The 14,593-nt window shown below is 38.6% G+C and overlaps 2 protein-coding genes across 3 annotated transcripts in view; both read right to left on the minus strand.

The window, feature by feature from the left end:
- abcc2 (ATP binding cassette subfamily C member 2) overlaps positions 1-10,452 on the minus strand; it is a 125,007-nt gene extending 114,555 nt beyond the window's left edge. For both annotated transcript variants that reach the window (XM_066693957.1, XM_066693955.1), the window contains exon 1: positions 10,243-10,452. In XM_066693957.1, coding sequence (XP_066550054.1) covers positions 10,243-10,287 — 45 coding nt within the window. In that variant the 5' untranslated portion in view covers positions 10,288-10,452. The remainder of the gene's footprint in view (positions 1-10,242) is intronic.
- A 1,450-nt stretch (positions 10,453-11,902) lies between these two features.
- The window catches only part of cutc (cutC copper transporter homolog (E. coli)), a 39,736-nt gene continuing 37,045 nt past the window's right edge, over positions 11,903-14,593 (minus strand). The window contains exon 9 of the mRNA XM_066693339.1: positions 11,903-14,278. Coding sequence (XP_066549436.1) covers positions 14,167-14,278 — 112 coding nt within the window. The 3' untranslated portion in view covers positions 11,903-14,166. The remainder of the gene's footprint in view (positions 14,279-14,593) is intronic.

Genomic DNA, 14,593 nt, shown 5'->3' on the forward strand with positions numbered 1-14,593 from the left:
AATTACATTGAGGCAGAATAACTCAAATTAGATCCCAGTAACGGAACAGAATCTTTGTGGGTCAAACTTTTGAATAAAAGATCCAGAGGGTTAGTGTTAGGAGTGTGTTATAGACCACCCAACTCAGATATTCATCAAGATGTTGCATTGTACAATGTAATCAGGACTGCATGTAGCAAGGATGTGGGTGTTATAATGGCGGATTTCAATTTTCCAAACATAGACTGGGAAAGCCCAGTTGGGACTACAGAAGCAGAAATAGAAATAGTTGAGATGGTAAATGACTGCTTTCTAACTCAATTTGTCAGGGAACCAACCAGGGAGAGTGCATGCATTGACTTGATATTTTGACTAAGATAGAATTAGAGGGACACTAGTTAAAGAACCAATGGCAAACTGTGATCACAATATGGTTAGCTTTGAAACATTCTTTCAAAAAACAAGGAGCAAGTCTAAAACAATGGTCTACAATTTTAGAAAAGCAAACCTTGAAGGTATGAGGCAACACTTAGAAGAGGTAGACTGGAGCACACTGGATACAGATTCAGTTGAAAATGGATGGGTATATTTTAAGAATATACCACTTGAGGCTCAGGAGAAATTTGCACCAAAACGTAGCAAATTGAGGACCAAAAACATTGGCCAAAATGGTTTAATATAAGTATGCAAAAAAATATCAAGAGAAAGAAAATGCTGTATAGTGCATACAAAAGGGATGGAGACCAAACAAAATACATAGAATATGTTGAGCTGCTAAGAGACCTTAAGAAAGGGATCAGGAAAGCAAAGAGGGAAATAGAAAGAAACATAGCTCTTGGAACTAAAGCTAATGCAAAGAGCTTTTTTCAATATTACAACAGTAAGAGGTCAATTAAGGAGGAATTGAAACAGATAAAGGGCAAAAACTGAAGTATCATGGAAAACGAACAAGATGTGGCAAATGTTCTAAATGAGTATTTCACAGAGGTTTTTACAAAAGAAAGAACAGATAACATGCCACAGGTTAACAACCAGTCCAGTCAAACCCTAAGAGAGATCAGGATAAATGAGGAGGAGGTACTAAAGGGACTAGCAGAATTAAAAACAAACAAATCACCTGGGCCAGATGGTATATTTCCAACCATACTTAAAGAAATGAGGGAAATTATTTATAGGCCGCTAACTAAAATATTCCAAATGACACTTAGAACAGGGGATGTGCCAACTGACTGGAAGTCAGCAAATGTCATACCAATCCACAAGAAAGGGGACAGAACTGAGCCAGGAAATTACAGACCAATCAGTCTCACCTGCGTCACTTGTAAAATGTTGGAAAAAATTATTAGACAGAAAATAGAGGAGCATCTTAATGAAAACCATATTCTTGGAGATAGTCAACATGGGTTTAGACGAGGCAGATCATGTCTTACTAATTTATTAGAATTTTTTGAACATGCAACTGCAGCATGTGAAAGCATATGATATGATATACTTAGATTTCCAAAAAGCTTTTGATAAGGTTCCACACCAAAGACTGATCCTCAAATTGGAAGCTGTAGGCATTCAGGGTAATGTAAGTAGATGGTTGATGTATAGGAAACAGAGGGTGTTGATTAGAGGAGTTGCTTCTAACTGGAGTGAGGTTGTTAGTGGAGTTCCACAGGGATCAGTACTAGGGCCATTGCTTTTTCTAATCTATATTAATGATCTGGACTCTGGGATAGTTAGCAAACTTGTGAAATTTGCAGATGATGCAGATACATCTCTGCAGCACAGGCTATTCAAAGGGACTTAGATAATATTCAGTTGTGGGCTGACACCTGGCAGATGAAATGCAATGTGGACAAGTGCAAGGTAATACACGCAGGTAACAAAAATGTCCACTATAATTACACTATGGGAGGAATAGAACTAGATGAAGTATCGCATGAGAAAGACCTAGGAGTCTATGTGGACTCCTCACTTTCTACATCCAAACAGTGTGGGGAAGCAATAAAAAAGGCAAACAGAATGCTAGGGTATATTGTCAAAAGTGTAGAATTTAAAACAAGGGAAGTAATGTTAAGATTGTACAATGCACTAGTTAGACCTCATCTGGGATACTGTGTACAGTTCTGGGCACAACACTTCAAGAAGGACAATGCTACTCTAGAGGCAGTTCAGAGGAGAGCAACCAGACTTATTCCAGGTCTGAAGGGAATGTCCTACTCGGAGAGACGGAGGGAACTGAACCTTTTCACCCTGGAACAGAGGAGACTATGTGGGAACTTGATCCAAGTCTTCAAAATCATGAAAGGCATCGACCACATCAAACCAGAGGAGCTTTTCCAGATCAACACGGACACACGGACCCGGGGACACAAATGGAAATTGGGCTTCAAGGCATTCAAAACAGAAAACAGGAGACACTTCTTTACACAGAGAGTTGTCACAATCTGGAACAAGCTCGCCAGCAATGTGGTAGAAGCTGAAAGTTTGGAAACATTTAAAAATAGACTGGATAGGATCCTTGGATCACTATTAATGGCCACCAAACGAGCACGATGGGTCAAATGGCCTCCTCTTGTTTGTAAACTTTCTTATGTTCTTATGTTCTTACTTGAAAACTCAACTCTGAAACCTGCTAGCTCTTCAAAGGGAATGCCTGGTGCCAACTGGCAATTACTTGCTTTCATTTATAATAGTAAACACAAATTTAAACTCTAACACCATTATATAGACCTATGCCCAGGACTGTACAGATGATATATGTCGCACATATATGTTGCACGTGCTACGAAGAATTCGGTCTGTGCGATGAATGAATTTACCGCAGTAGCACCCTTGAGATACAGTTTTGCGTGTGTGAGACAGAGCTGCTTGTTTGTGTGAAGTGAGTGTTTGTGTGCTTGTTTGTGTGTGAGATGAATCGATGGCACATCGCTATTCTACTTGGTGGTTGTAATCTATTGTGTGATTAAAAATCATGTTTGTGTATAGTCCATGGCTGCGTTCACGACACACATACTTTGCAGAGTCTACGCAGAATCTGCACAGACTGCGACAAACCTGTCCAAGTTAGCCATCTGCGAGAACTCAGCCGGAAAAGACTTCACTAGGTCACGCATCCACAGGCTGCAAAGTCTGCATAGCCGCGCAGCTGTTCAAGAGGGACTGGGCTGGAGCAGCTGCGGCTGCACAACAATAACCAAGCGCTGTGTGACAATGACGTGTTTCAATCAGAGACAGAGCTCCCTGCATTGGCAGCGCCATCTATTCAGGGGGTGAATCGCCCTGAGTCATGGCATGAGGATCTTATGCATTTCATGCTAGATATGTCAAAGCACAACATAAATATAATATTTTTAAGATTGTCAGTTCAACAATAAAATAATATACATGTTTTAGTGGTGTACATATACATTTTAACCTAATTTTCACGTATCATGTAAATTTGTAAATTGCATACCTGGCAAGGAAATCCATAATAATATATACAAAATGTTTTTCTTTCAAATCACACATTTAATGTAGATTTGAAACCAGTGTAAATATAATTTTGTTCAAAAAAATAGTTGTAATTAATCTGATCAGTATGTTAGTATTTAACCCTTAAATTACCAACAATGAGCAGGGATCAAACATTAAAGATTATTAAAGGGCCGTAAAGCTACTTAATTTGATATGAACTGATTACATGGTCCATTTTCTCATTACACTGTAAAGTATGAAGCTGGTGCAGCATGAAGGGAACTTTGATTGCATTTACTTCCATGTCTCCACTGCTGAAGACTTAATCCGTATCAGCACACAAGGGTGCACATTGGAGCAATTTAACCCTAGCCAGGTAGCAGCAAAATGGTTGTCCTCTTCTAAGAAGGCCAGGAGGCCAAATATGAAAAAGTGGCCAGCAGACATGCTAGATCTGTGACACGCTCAACACACACTCACACTCACACACACACATACACACACACACCGCTTCCCATGTTTGTTTGTTTTTGTTCTCTTATTAGTGATTTACACTTTCTTAATTTAATATAAATAATATTGTGTGTATGGTGATATACATTTAAATTGAGATTTGCTCATTTTAAGCGTAATACACTCACCTAAAGGATTATTAGGAACACCATACTAATACTGTGTTTGACCCCCTTTCGCCTTCAGAACTGCCTTAATTCTACGTGGCATTGATTCAACAAGGTGCTGAAAGCATTCTTTAGAAATGTTGGCCCATATTGATAGGATAGCATCTTGCAGTTGATGGAGATTTGTGGGATGCACATCCAGGGCACGAAGCTCCCGTGCCACCACATCCCAAAGATGCTCTATTGGGTTGAGATCTGGTGACTGTGGGGGCCAGTTTAGTACAGTGAACTCATTGTCATGTTCAAGAAACCAATTTGAAATGATTCGACCTTTGTGACATGGTGCATTATCCTGCTGGAAGTAGCCATCAGAGGATGGGTACATGGTGGTCATAAAGGGATGGACATGGTCAGAAACAATGCTCAGGTAGGCCGTGGCATTTAAACGATGCCCAATTGGCACTAAGGGGCCTAAAGTGTGCCAAGAAAACATCCCCCACACCATTACACCACCACCACCAGCCTGCACAGTGGTAACAAGGCATGATGGATCCATGTTCTCATTCTGTTTACGCCAAATTCTGACTCTACCATCTGAATGTCTCAACAGAAATCGAGACTCATCAGACCAGGCAACATTTTTCCAGTCTTCAACTGTCCAATTTTGGTGAGCTTGTGCAAATTGTAGCCTCTTTTTCCTATTTGTAGTGGAGATGAGTGGTACCCGGTGGGGTCTTCTGCTGTTGTAGCCCATCCGCCTCAAGGTTGTACGTGTTGTGGATCACAAATGCTTTGTTGCATACCTCGGTTGTAACGAGTGGTTATTTCAGTCAAAGTTGCTCTTCTATCAGCTTGAATCAGTCGGCCCATTCTCCTCTGATCTAAAGCATCAACAAAGCATTTTCGCCCACAGGACTGCCGCATACTGGATGTTTTTCCCTTTTCACACATTCTTTGTAAACCCTAGAAATGGTTGTGCGTGAAAATCCCAGTAACTGAGCAGATTGTGAAATACTCAGACCGGCCCGTCTGGCACCAACAACCATGCCACGCTCAAAATTGCTTAAATCACCTTTCTTTCCCATTCAGACATTCAGTTTGGAGTTCAGGAGATTGTCTTGACCAGGACCACACCCCTAAATGCATTGAAGCAACTGCCATGTGATTGGTTGGTTAGATAATTGCATTAATGAGAAATTGAACAGGTGTTCCTAATAATCCTTTAGGTGAGTGTATATTGATGTTTTGTATACAGTTGTTATGTCCCTGCAATTCACCTGTGGCATGTTATCTGTTTTTTCTTTTGTAAAAACCTCTGTGAAATACTCATTTAGAACATTTGCCACATCTTGTTCATTTTCCAAGACACTTCCATTTTTGCCCTTTAGCTGTTTCACTTCCTTCTTTATTGACCTCTTGCTGTTGTAATATTGAAAAAAGCTCTTGGCATTAGTTTTAGCTCCAAGAGCTATGTTTCTTTCTATTTCCCTATTTGCTTTCCTGATCCCTTACTTAAGGTCTCTTAGCAGCTCAACATATTCTATGTATTTTGTTTGGTCTCCATCCCTTTTGTATGCACTATACAGCATTTTCTTTCTGTTAATATTTTTTTGCATACTTCTATTAAACCATTTTGGCCAATGTTTTTTGGTCCTCAATTTTCTAAGTTTTGGTACAAATTGCTCCTGAGCCTCAAGTAGCATATTCTAAAAATATACCCATCCATTTTCAACTGAATCTGTATCCAGTGTGCTCCAGTCTACCTCATCTAAGTGCTGCCTCATACCTTCAAGGTTTGCTTTTCTAAAATTGCAGACCATTGTTTTAGACTTGGACCTTGTTTTTTGAAAGAATGCCTCAAAGCTAACCATATTGTGATCACAATTTGCCATTGGTTCTGTAACTACTGTCCCTCTGACTCTGTCTTGGTCATTTGAAAAGATCAAGTCAATGCATGCACTCTCCCTGGTTGGTTCCCTGACAAATTGAGTTAGAAAGCAATCATTTACCATCTCAACCATTTCTATTTCTGCTTCTGTAGTCCCAACCAGGCTTTCCCAGTCTAAGTTTGGGAAATTGAAATCCCCCATTATAACACCCACATCATTGCCTCATGCAGTCCTGATTACACTGTACAATGCAACATCTTGATGAATATCTGAGTTGGGTGGCCTGTAACACACTCCTACCACTAATCCTCCAGATCTCTTGTTCAAAGGTTTCACCCACAAAGATTCTGTTCTGTTACTGGGATCTAATTTTACTTCTTCTGCCTCAGTAATTTTTCACATATAATGCTACCCGACCCCTTCTTCGATTTTGCCTGTCTCTCCTAAACTGTGTGTATCCGTTCAACTTGTATTCATCCCCATCATTTTCTGTAAGCCATGTTTCTGTCACTCCTATAACATCATAGTCACACGCCAGCACTGCGGCTTCTAGGTCTAACATCTTGTTCCTTATACTCCTGGCATTGAGGTACAAACACTTCAGGACTTTCCAACTAGCAGTTTCCCTTGGTTTTCTTTCCTTAGAGGAACATCTCCCATTGTCAGAGCTCCCTGCCCCCCTGGTCCCTAGTTTAAATGATTCCCAATTTCTCTGCACATACGCTCTCCCAATGCATTACCCCCCCTTCTGTTTAGATGTAGACCGTCTGGTTTGTACAGGTCCCATCTATCCCAGAAGATGCTCCATAAACCTAAACCCCTCTTCCCTACACCAAGGTTTCAACCACGTGTTAAACTTTCTAATCTCTGCCTGTCTCCCTGGCCTGGCACGTAGTACCGGAAGTATTTCAGAGAAAACTACCGTGGAGGTTCTGCTCTTTAGTTTTGTTCCTAACTCTTTAAATTTGTCTTGCAGAACCTCTGTCCTATCTTTTCCTATGTCATTGGTTCCAATGTGGACCATGAGCAGTGGATTCCCCCGGCTTTGGCCAGTAGCCCGTCTACTAGTTTAGGGAGATCTGCCACCTGATCACCAGGCAGGCAAGATACCATGCGGGTCTCCTTGTCACTAGAACACAGTGTGTGATCTACACCTCTAAGAACAGAGTCTCCTACTATAACTACCTCCCTCTTCTGGGGGGGAGTGGGCACCAAGGTAGGGTATGTTTTTTATGTGCCAGAGAAGGTTTAGCTGGCAGTGTATCCACCACACCCTCCATAGTAAAAAGATGCAGGATGTGATGAAGATCCAACAACGTAAAACATGTTTTGATGACTACGAGCAAGCAATAGCAGTTGTAATTGTCTTTTGTTAAATAATTATGATGGTGACTTACCTTGGTTATGTATAACCTCTTAAAACACGGTGTTGTAGGATGTAGAAGAAACTACACAATTCAATAACAATTTAATTCACATGGTTATCAAGTATCCAAAGGTCTGGATGGAAGGTATGGACATCATCTATTCAATGAGATATGTAATGTTTTAAAGTGAAGACAAAAGTTGCTGACCCTATTTATTTTATTTTGTAATGTGTCAGAATACCTGGCAATGTAATGTGAAATATACAAATAGAACACAATGATATACTATATCATAGAATAGACTTAGAGCAAAAACATATCACAATTCAGAGATACATCAGTAAAAGTGATTTATAAATGGTATTATAAGCTTACCTTATAGGTAGAGCTATGACATATAATGCAGTCTTCTTATAGTATATGTAATTAAATAGCATTATAAGATGTTTAATAACAGCTAATAAATGGCATGGCAGATTATGATAATAGATTGATGTCGGTGTAAAAATGTCATGTTATAATACCTTTTATTAAGTATGTTATTAAATATAACGTATTATAGCAAAAAAGTTTAAATAAAATTGTCTAATAATATATTTATAATTTGTAATAATAATCATATATAGCAATGCATAACATAATTAATAACGTGTTAATAGATTGTTTATAATGGACACTTAAAATAAAGTGTTACCTAAACTTTTAAGTCCTTACAATGTTTACTCAATTTAGCAATGTAGTTACTCATAGCAATAGAAATACCATTTGCTGGGTAATAAATCATGAGTTGAAAGAAATCATGAATTCTAGTTTGTTGAACACTGTGCCACAAAGTTGAGTTTACTTAGGAAAGCTGTGCAGCTGGTTGGATTTTACATGTACATGTTGAGCGCACCATGATAATTCAAAATTTCTAACATTGGTCATTGGTAATTGGTCATTTTGAGCATTTCAGCTAATGCATGGTACACGAAACCTTTGGTTGAAGCCATTGCTTCAAAAGGAGGTGCCACTAGTTACTAAAACTTAAGGTTCACATATATCCTGTTTCCATTGTCCACGCTTAAGGTGCACCTAGAGCTATATTCCTAATATATAGATTTGTAAAATGTGACTAAGGTAAGGCTACGGCATTTCCCCAACATTGCCAAAAGATTGCTTAAAACATGCTTTCCAAAATTCTTAACTAACTGATGCTAAGGCTGGCAACTTTAGGACATCTCATAAATGGAACACCTTATTTGCACAATCTCCAACCCATTCTTGTGGCTTCTTGCAGAAACACACACAATTATGGTAAATATGAATCATCAGCTGGTTCTTTAAACCACTCAAAAGACATTGCGCTTGTTTAGTACCAGTCACTCAACATTTACGCCTGTTAAAATATTTGCAATCCTGTTACATCTAGCCCTGAATATTGGTATTACTTGGGCTGGACAGGATTTGAACCTACGATATGCCTTATTAGAAATGATCCACTATACCACCTTGTGGCACTAGGGAAGATGGTATGATGTTGATAATATGTATTTAACTGTGAACTACATTAATGATTGTTTGAATAAATGTCTAAAATGTTATGAAAGACAAACAGATATCTAATACAATTACAAAAAGTAATTATTTCAGTACAATTGTCACAGTTCCCTAACCCTGACCCTCTTTCCCCACTAGAGGCCACCAATGTTCCCTTGCCTTTTCCTGCTCCCTTCACTGCTTTCCTTTTTTCACTCTGTCAATTAACATTCCTCAACACCCTTGTGCACTTCTGCTCCTGTCCTCTGTTCTCATTGGTTCTGCTCCTGCCTTCCTAGTTTCTGCTCTCCTTTATATACCCCTCACTGCCCTCACTCTGGGTGAAGTGTTGTCAGCTCTCCCTGCATCACCAAGCCTGGCCCCCTCTCCCCTCTCCCCTCTCCCCTCTCCCCTCTCCCCTCTCCCCTCTCCCCTCTCCCCTCTATCTGTTTTTCTTGACCTTCTGGATTTTGACCATTGCCAGTGACCTCAACCATGCCTTTGATCTCTCCTTGGCTTTTGTCTGCTCATTGTACTAGCTCTGCACTTGGGTCCTTCTCTACAGCTTGACGGTCCTCCCATGAGGCAATCGTCACAACAATATTGTGCTGAGTTTTAACACTACCCACCAACTTTACTTGGAAAACATCTGGCTTTCTGTATTAATAATAATAATACAACAAAAAAACTTTATCATCAGCTAACTATTGATAATTTACCTATTGATAATTGATAAAGTACCATATATTTTACTAATAATACTGTACAGTAATTCACAGGTAAATTTACAACAATGTTTTACTGTAAGTGTCTATTATCCAATAGCTTGTGTTCACTGGTGCATTCTATTATGATCATGATTATTTATGATTATTATTATTTTTATTATTATTTCACAAATGCCTAGCCAATCAACATACATGGGTTTATAAAAACACTAACATGCATTATTACAAGTTTTAAAACATCACTATAATAAAATGTATACATTAAAGTGAATAAAAGAATGACAGAATATCAGAATTGTCTGTAGGTATAATCTAAAAATAAGTGTTTTAAGAATGCATCAAAGGGTGGTAAGACATTTTATTATCTGTATCTGATATATAGAAAAATGTATATTATGTATTGGTTTTGGCTATATTTTTAACCTACTCTTTGTATATTTAGCTGTAAATAAACAAAAAGTTGATGTTATAGTTTACAGTATAGGCCTAATTGTATTTAATTGTATTTGTCCTCATTGTCAGTCTTTGATCTATCATTAGCTTGCTCACTAAATTTAAAATACAGTGTACCTTATATAATTTAAGTGAAACTTATATTGTAATTGTTTTTAATGTCTCTGATCAATAAATAAATACATCCCTCTATCCATACATACATATTGATCCTAATGATCCAAAAATATTGCCTTACCCAAAATGTTGATCCACAGAAATGATCCAGGGCAGTGGACATCATGAGAGTGGTTGTGATCCCTCTTCTGCGAGGGAGACAGAGCTTGTACTGCCGCCTGGTCTCTCTGCGATGTTTTTACTCTGACAGCAAACAAGCAGACCTCATCCAGGTGAAAGGCTGATCGTGATTCAGCAGTGGAGCTCTTTTGCCCTGGACTCCACAGCCCAACTCCGTCTATAATATAACAAGGGGCCAGGTTAATACATAACTGAGTCTTAAACAGAGTCAATTTAAACCAGCCCTATGAAAAATGTTTCTCCTGTTACCAAATCACCCCGCAGACACTTACTCACATAGTATCTCCAGATTAGACCAGTCTAAAGTCTAAAGAGAGGGAGGCAGGGTCTGGCTCATTTTTTCAAAGATCAAGCATGTGCTAAACCAGATACTTATTAATACTATCTTGCGATTTTGTTGAGCTCTCCTATCCCCTATACTCTTTTCTTCTGAGCAACATAATTCCTGCTATTTTCCATTCTCAGAAGGGGATCCCATTGCCATTCGGTCCTGACAAACCAAAAGCTGTTGATGTTTGAGTTTTTTTGGCAGCAGAATTTAGGTCAGTCGTAGGGGTGTGAAAAACTTTTATCTGTTTTCCAATTATACCCCATTGTGCCCTTAGGTCTAGTGAGGTTCCCCTCTCTCTCTCTGTCTGTTTCTCATTCATCTCACAACCTAACTTGGACCAACTATGACAGACTAAGGATTTCACATTGGGTTCGATCAGGTAGCAAAGCTGTTGTCAAGTTGTATCTCTTAGTAGCTATAGCTTGTTTGTGTGAAAGTACACTGAAGGTCAATGCTGGTGTCTGTTGTCTTTTCTTGACTTTATAATATGTAAATAAATATGTACATATTGCTGTCTGAGTTTATTATAAAACTGTAAGTTCCAGGTTTGTCTCCTGTCAGTCTAACAGAGAAGTATGTTTGTCCCCCAAAATTATTATTATTTGCATTTACCCATTGCAGTGAAAAATAGTTACAAACAGTTACATTTTAAAACACAATCACAGCTAAACATAATTGTACTTAACATTTATTGATGCAAGACTGGCATCCCTTCCAGGGGGTAACTGGCCTTGTCACTCTCCAACTCTGTGGCCCTATGCTGGCTGACGGGGATATTTATACTGGATAGATGGTGTAACTTGTTTGGTGTAGGAAAAATACAAAAACAGCTATACTGAAAACTAATGAAATGTCACTTAATCAGCAGGACAGAGTCAAGTCACCAGTGACTAAATAATACAATCCAAAGTAAAATCAAAACAAGCACATATCCCAATCCCAAGAGAAGATACTGGGTTGGAGGTATGAGATATTTTTATTTTGAGGTGGGAAGAGGGGGTTGTCAGAATGCCAGTCCTTGAGTTCATGGTCAATGATCTCATCTTTCCAAATGTTTAACATTTTGTCCAAAATAGCCATTATCTGTTTAGCTGCACAATGCCAGTCATCCTGTATGTCATCTCCAGTCCAGTCAGTCCAAAACCAAATAGCTGCTTCCCTTTTTATTGGTAAGTCTGTAATGCCTGTTAGTTTTGAGGAATCACTAACAAGTTTGGATACCAAGCCATCACATGCTCAAAGTAATAATAAATCGCTTTAAAAAAAACAATTCAACAAAAGACTTACTTTATTCAGCATGACATTTAAAAACAACAACAAACAACAACACAAACAAATAACAATTACAACATATTTTATCCAGTCACGCTCTGATATAACCAGGAGTCATATACATAGAGTATTTATTCCAGTGAAGTTCTAAAGTTCACCATTCAGAGATAAACTTCAGCTTTCATAATAATCTCCTGTTAATAATTAAATGTGTCACACTGCATCAGTGATTGTCTGTGTGTTAAAGAGGAGTTTTGAGGACTCCTCAAACTTGTCATGCCACACAGCATCATACAATAACATTCCTAAAATTAGATGATTTTGGTAAGTATACAGCATCTTACCATAGCCCTTCCTCTATTAATATTCCATGCTGGTGTAACACTGTGATTGTTTTCTATCAATTGGGCCAATCTAAGAATCCATGAGATATTTTATCTTGTGCTTAAGCTCTTGCTATAGAGATAGGGACAAATAAATGCTATTCTTGTTTCTGCTATGAACTGCATCTTTCGTAAAACACCATTTGGAGGAAATCATTAATTATTAAAGTAATATTCCCATTATTCTTAGTGTAAATATGGTATCTAATCTGTATAATAAATAGATCTGATATCAGTTCACAAATTTTCAATGAATACAGTTAAAAAAAGTAACTTTGTTGACATTGAACTGGTTATCTAATGGGAGGGAGCCTGGCAAACAAGAGTAACCAATCAATTGCCCCAGCATGTGCAGCCCCCACAGGTCGATCAATTTATATCACAAAACGGGCTGGGGTTGATCAGAACCTAGGAAACTTTCAGTTACTCTGGCTTTATCATCAATTGCTGTCAGCAAGAAACTTGTGATAAGAACAGTCCAGTGTAAACTATCATGTGGGTAAAGCTCTAAATGTGTGCATCAGACTCCAGTGCTGTGGTGTGCAATCTAGAAGCTTTCCATTTCAATGAAGAGTGCAACAAGATGTGGGCTCTTGGAATCTGGGAGGCATTATATCCGACTGCGGTATGTTATCTACAGTCTTATCAGTGATCACTACAGATGATATAGCTCTGCTGCTTTGTGCTGCAGGTACACAATGTGTGACAAAATGGATAGCTTGACAATGCGTGTTTTGCTGGACGTGTGTGCATGATGTCTACATTTATCCCATTATAAGAGCATCATGATCCTGAGCTGAGCATATTCATAACTGCTGATCCCAAAAGGAAGAAAATAAACATTCTAAGAGAACAGTGACTGACACATGAAAAAAGAACATCCCGTGTAGTTCACTTTCTCAAGCTCTTTTTGTTACTTGTGATTGTCATCCTCACATAGTAATGATTACACACTATATGTGCCATGAAAGGTGGTTCCTAGCATTAAAACACATTCATTACATTTTTAGAATGGGTAGAGTGGTCATCATGAATCAGCTCCTTCATTTTAAAATAAATTTTAACTAACATTTTTAACATAATATTAGTTTTGCTATAAGACTTGTGGTTCTTTGCCGAAGTGGTGTCCCATGAAGCTACCATATTTTAACAGAAACCAATCAGACAATTAAGCTTCTGATTCAGGGCACTTGGCATTCCAGACTTAAGTTGAGCCAAAGCAGGACTAAGGTTGCATTTTTATTACATATTTAAATAAAAGGCAATTAGAAGAAACATATACAGATAAAGGAAGAAAAAGATACTATTATTTAAGCTTCAAATATTTTTTAAATAATATTATTTAAAAATTATTGAAGTCCGGTTTAGTAAAGCTTCTGAAATGGAGAGAAATACTGTAGTATCAAACCCATCTGTAGTACAACTGGGAAAACGAATTTTTTTGTGAGCTACACAGGCCATAATGTGCTGAAAGCTTACCATATTTTGCATGGTTGATAACACCAAAACATTAGATCAAAATGTTACTTAAAAGACGATTTGCTTGAAAAAAAACAACCATCTGTCCCTTCCAGCTCATGGCTCTCTCCACTGCCATACTGTTACTTCACCTCTAAAAAACTCCTAGTCATTCGGTAAACTTGAAGTAAAAATCGAAGTCATAGTTAGTGACGTTCTCCCTAAATAAGACATTGTTCTTGGAGAACAGCAGTAGGCAGTACCAGCCACCATAATCCTGCCCTTCCATTGTCCCTTTTTTCCTCAAACCTAAAACAAAATTACTGAATCTATCATTCGATTTGGATTTGACCTCACCCCCCCACCCACCCCTTTTCACAATGATCTCAATCACTCTCTCTCTCAGTGGTCGCTGTGGGTTCTACATAATGTTCTTGGCGATTGCATTCAGTGTGCGCACTTTGGTCACGTCCGCCACCTTCACTGAGTACTCCGGGGTCGAGAGGGCTGCTCCCATACTGACGCAGGAGTTCCTGAGGGTGACATTTCAATAGTAAGACACAACCCAGACACCACAGCACACATCATGCACAGCTGAGCTTTTTTATTTAAGGTGGTAACAGCAGCAGAAGCCAACATTTGGAAAGCATGAAACTCTACATCAGTGACCTTCAAACCCAGAGGGGACAGAATCCAGCAGGTTTTCTGGGACTCATTAAATCATCACCTGAATTAGAATTGGGAAAGGGGTTACATTGGTTCAGTTAAGTGAATCAATCATTTAACTCAAGTGGAATGAAAAAAAGCAGTCTTGCCTACAAAGGCTTGGTGGTCTTAGACTGATTAGA

Source organism: Amia ocellicauda, chromosome 20 (assembly GCF_036373705.1).
Source record: "Amia ocellicauda isolate fAmiCal2 chromosome 20, fAmiCal2.hap1, whole genome shotgun sequence".
In the NCBI taxonomy this organism is placed as follows: Eukaryota; Metazoa; Chordata; class Actinopteri; order Amiiformes; family Amiidae; genus Amia; species Amia ocellicauda.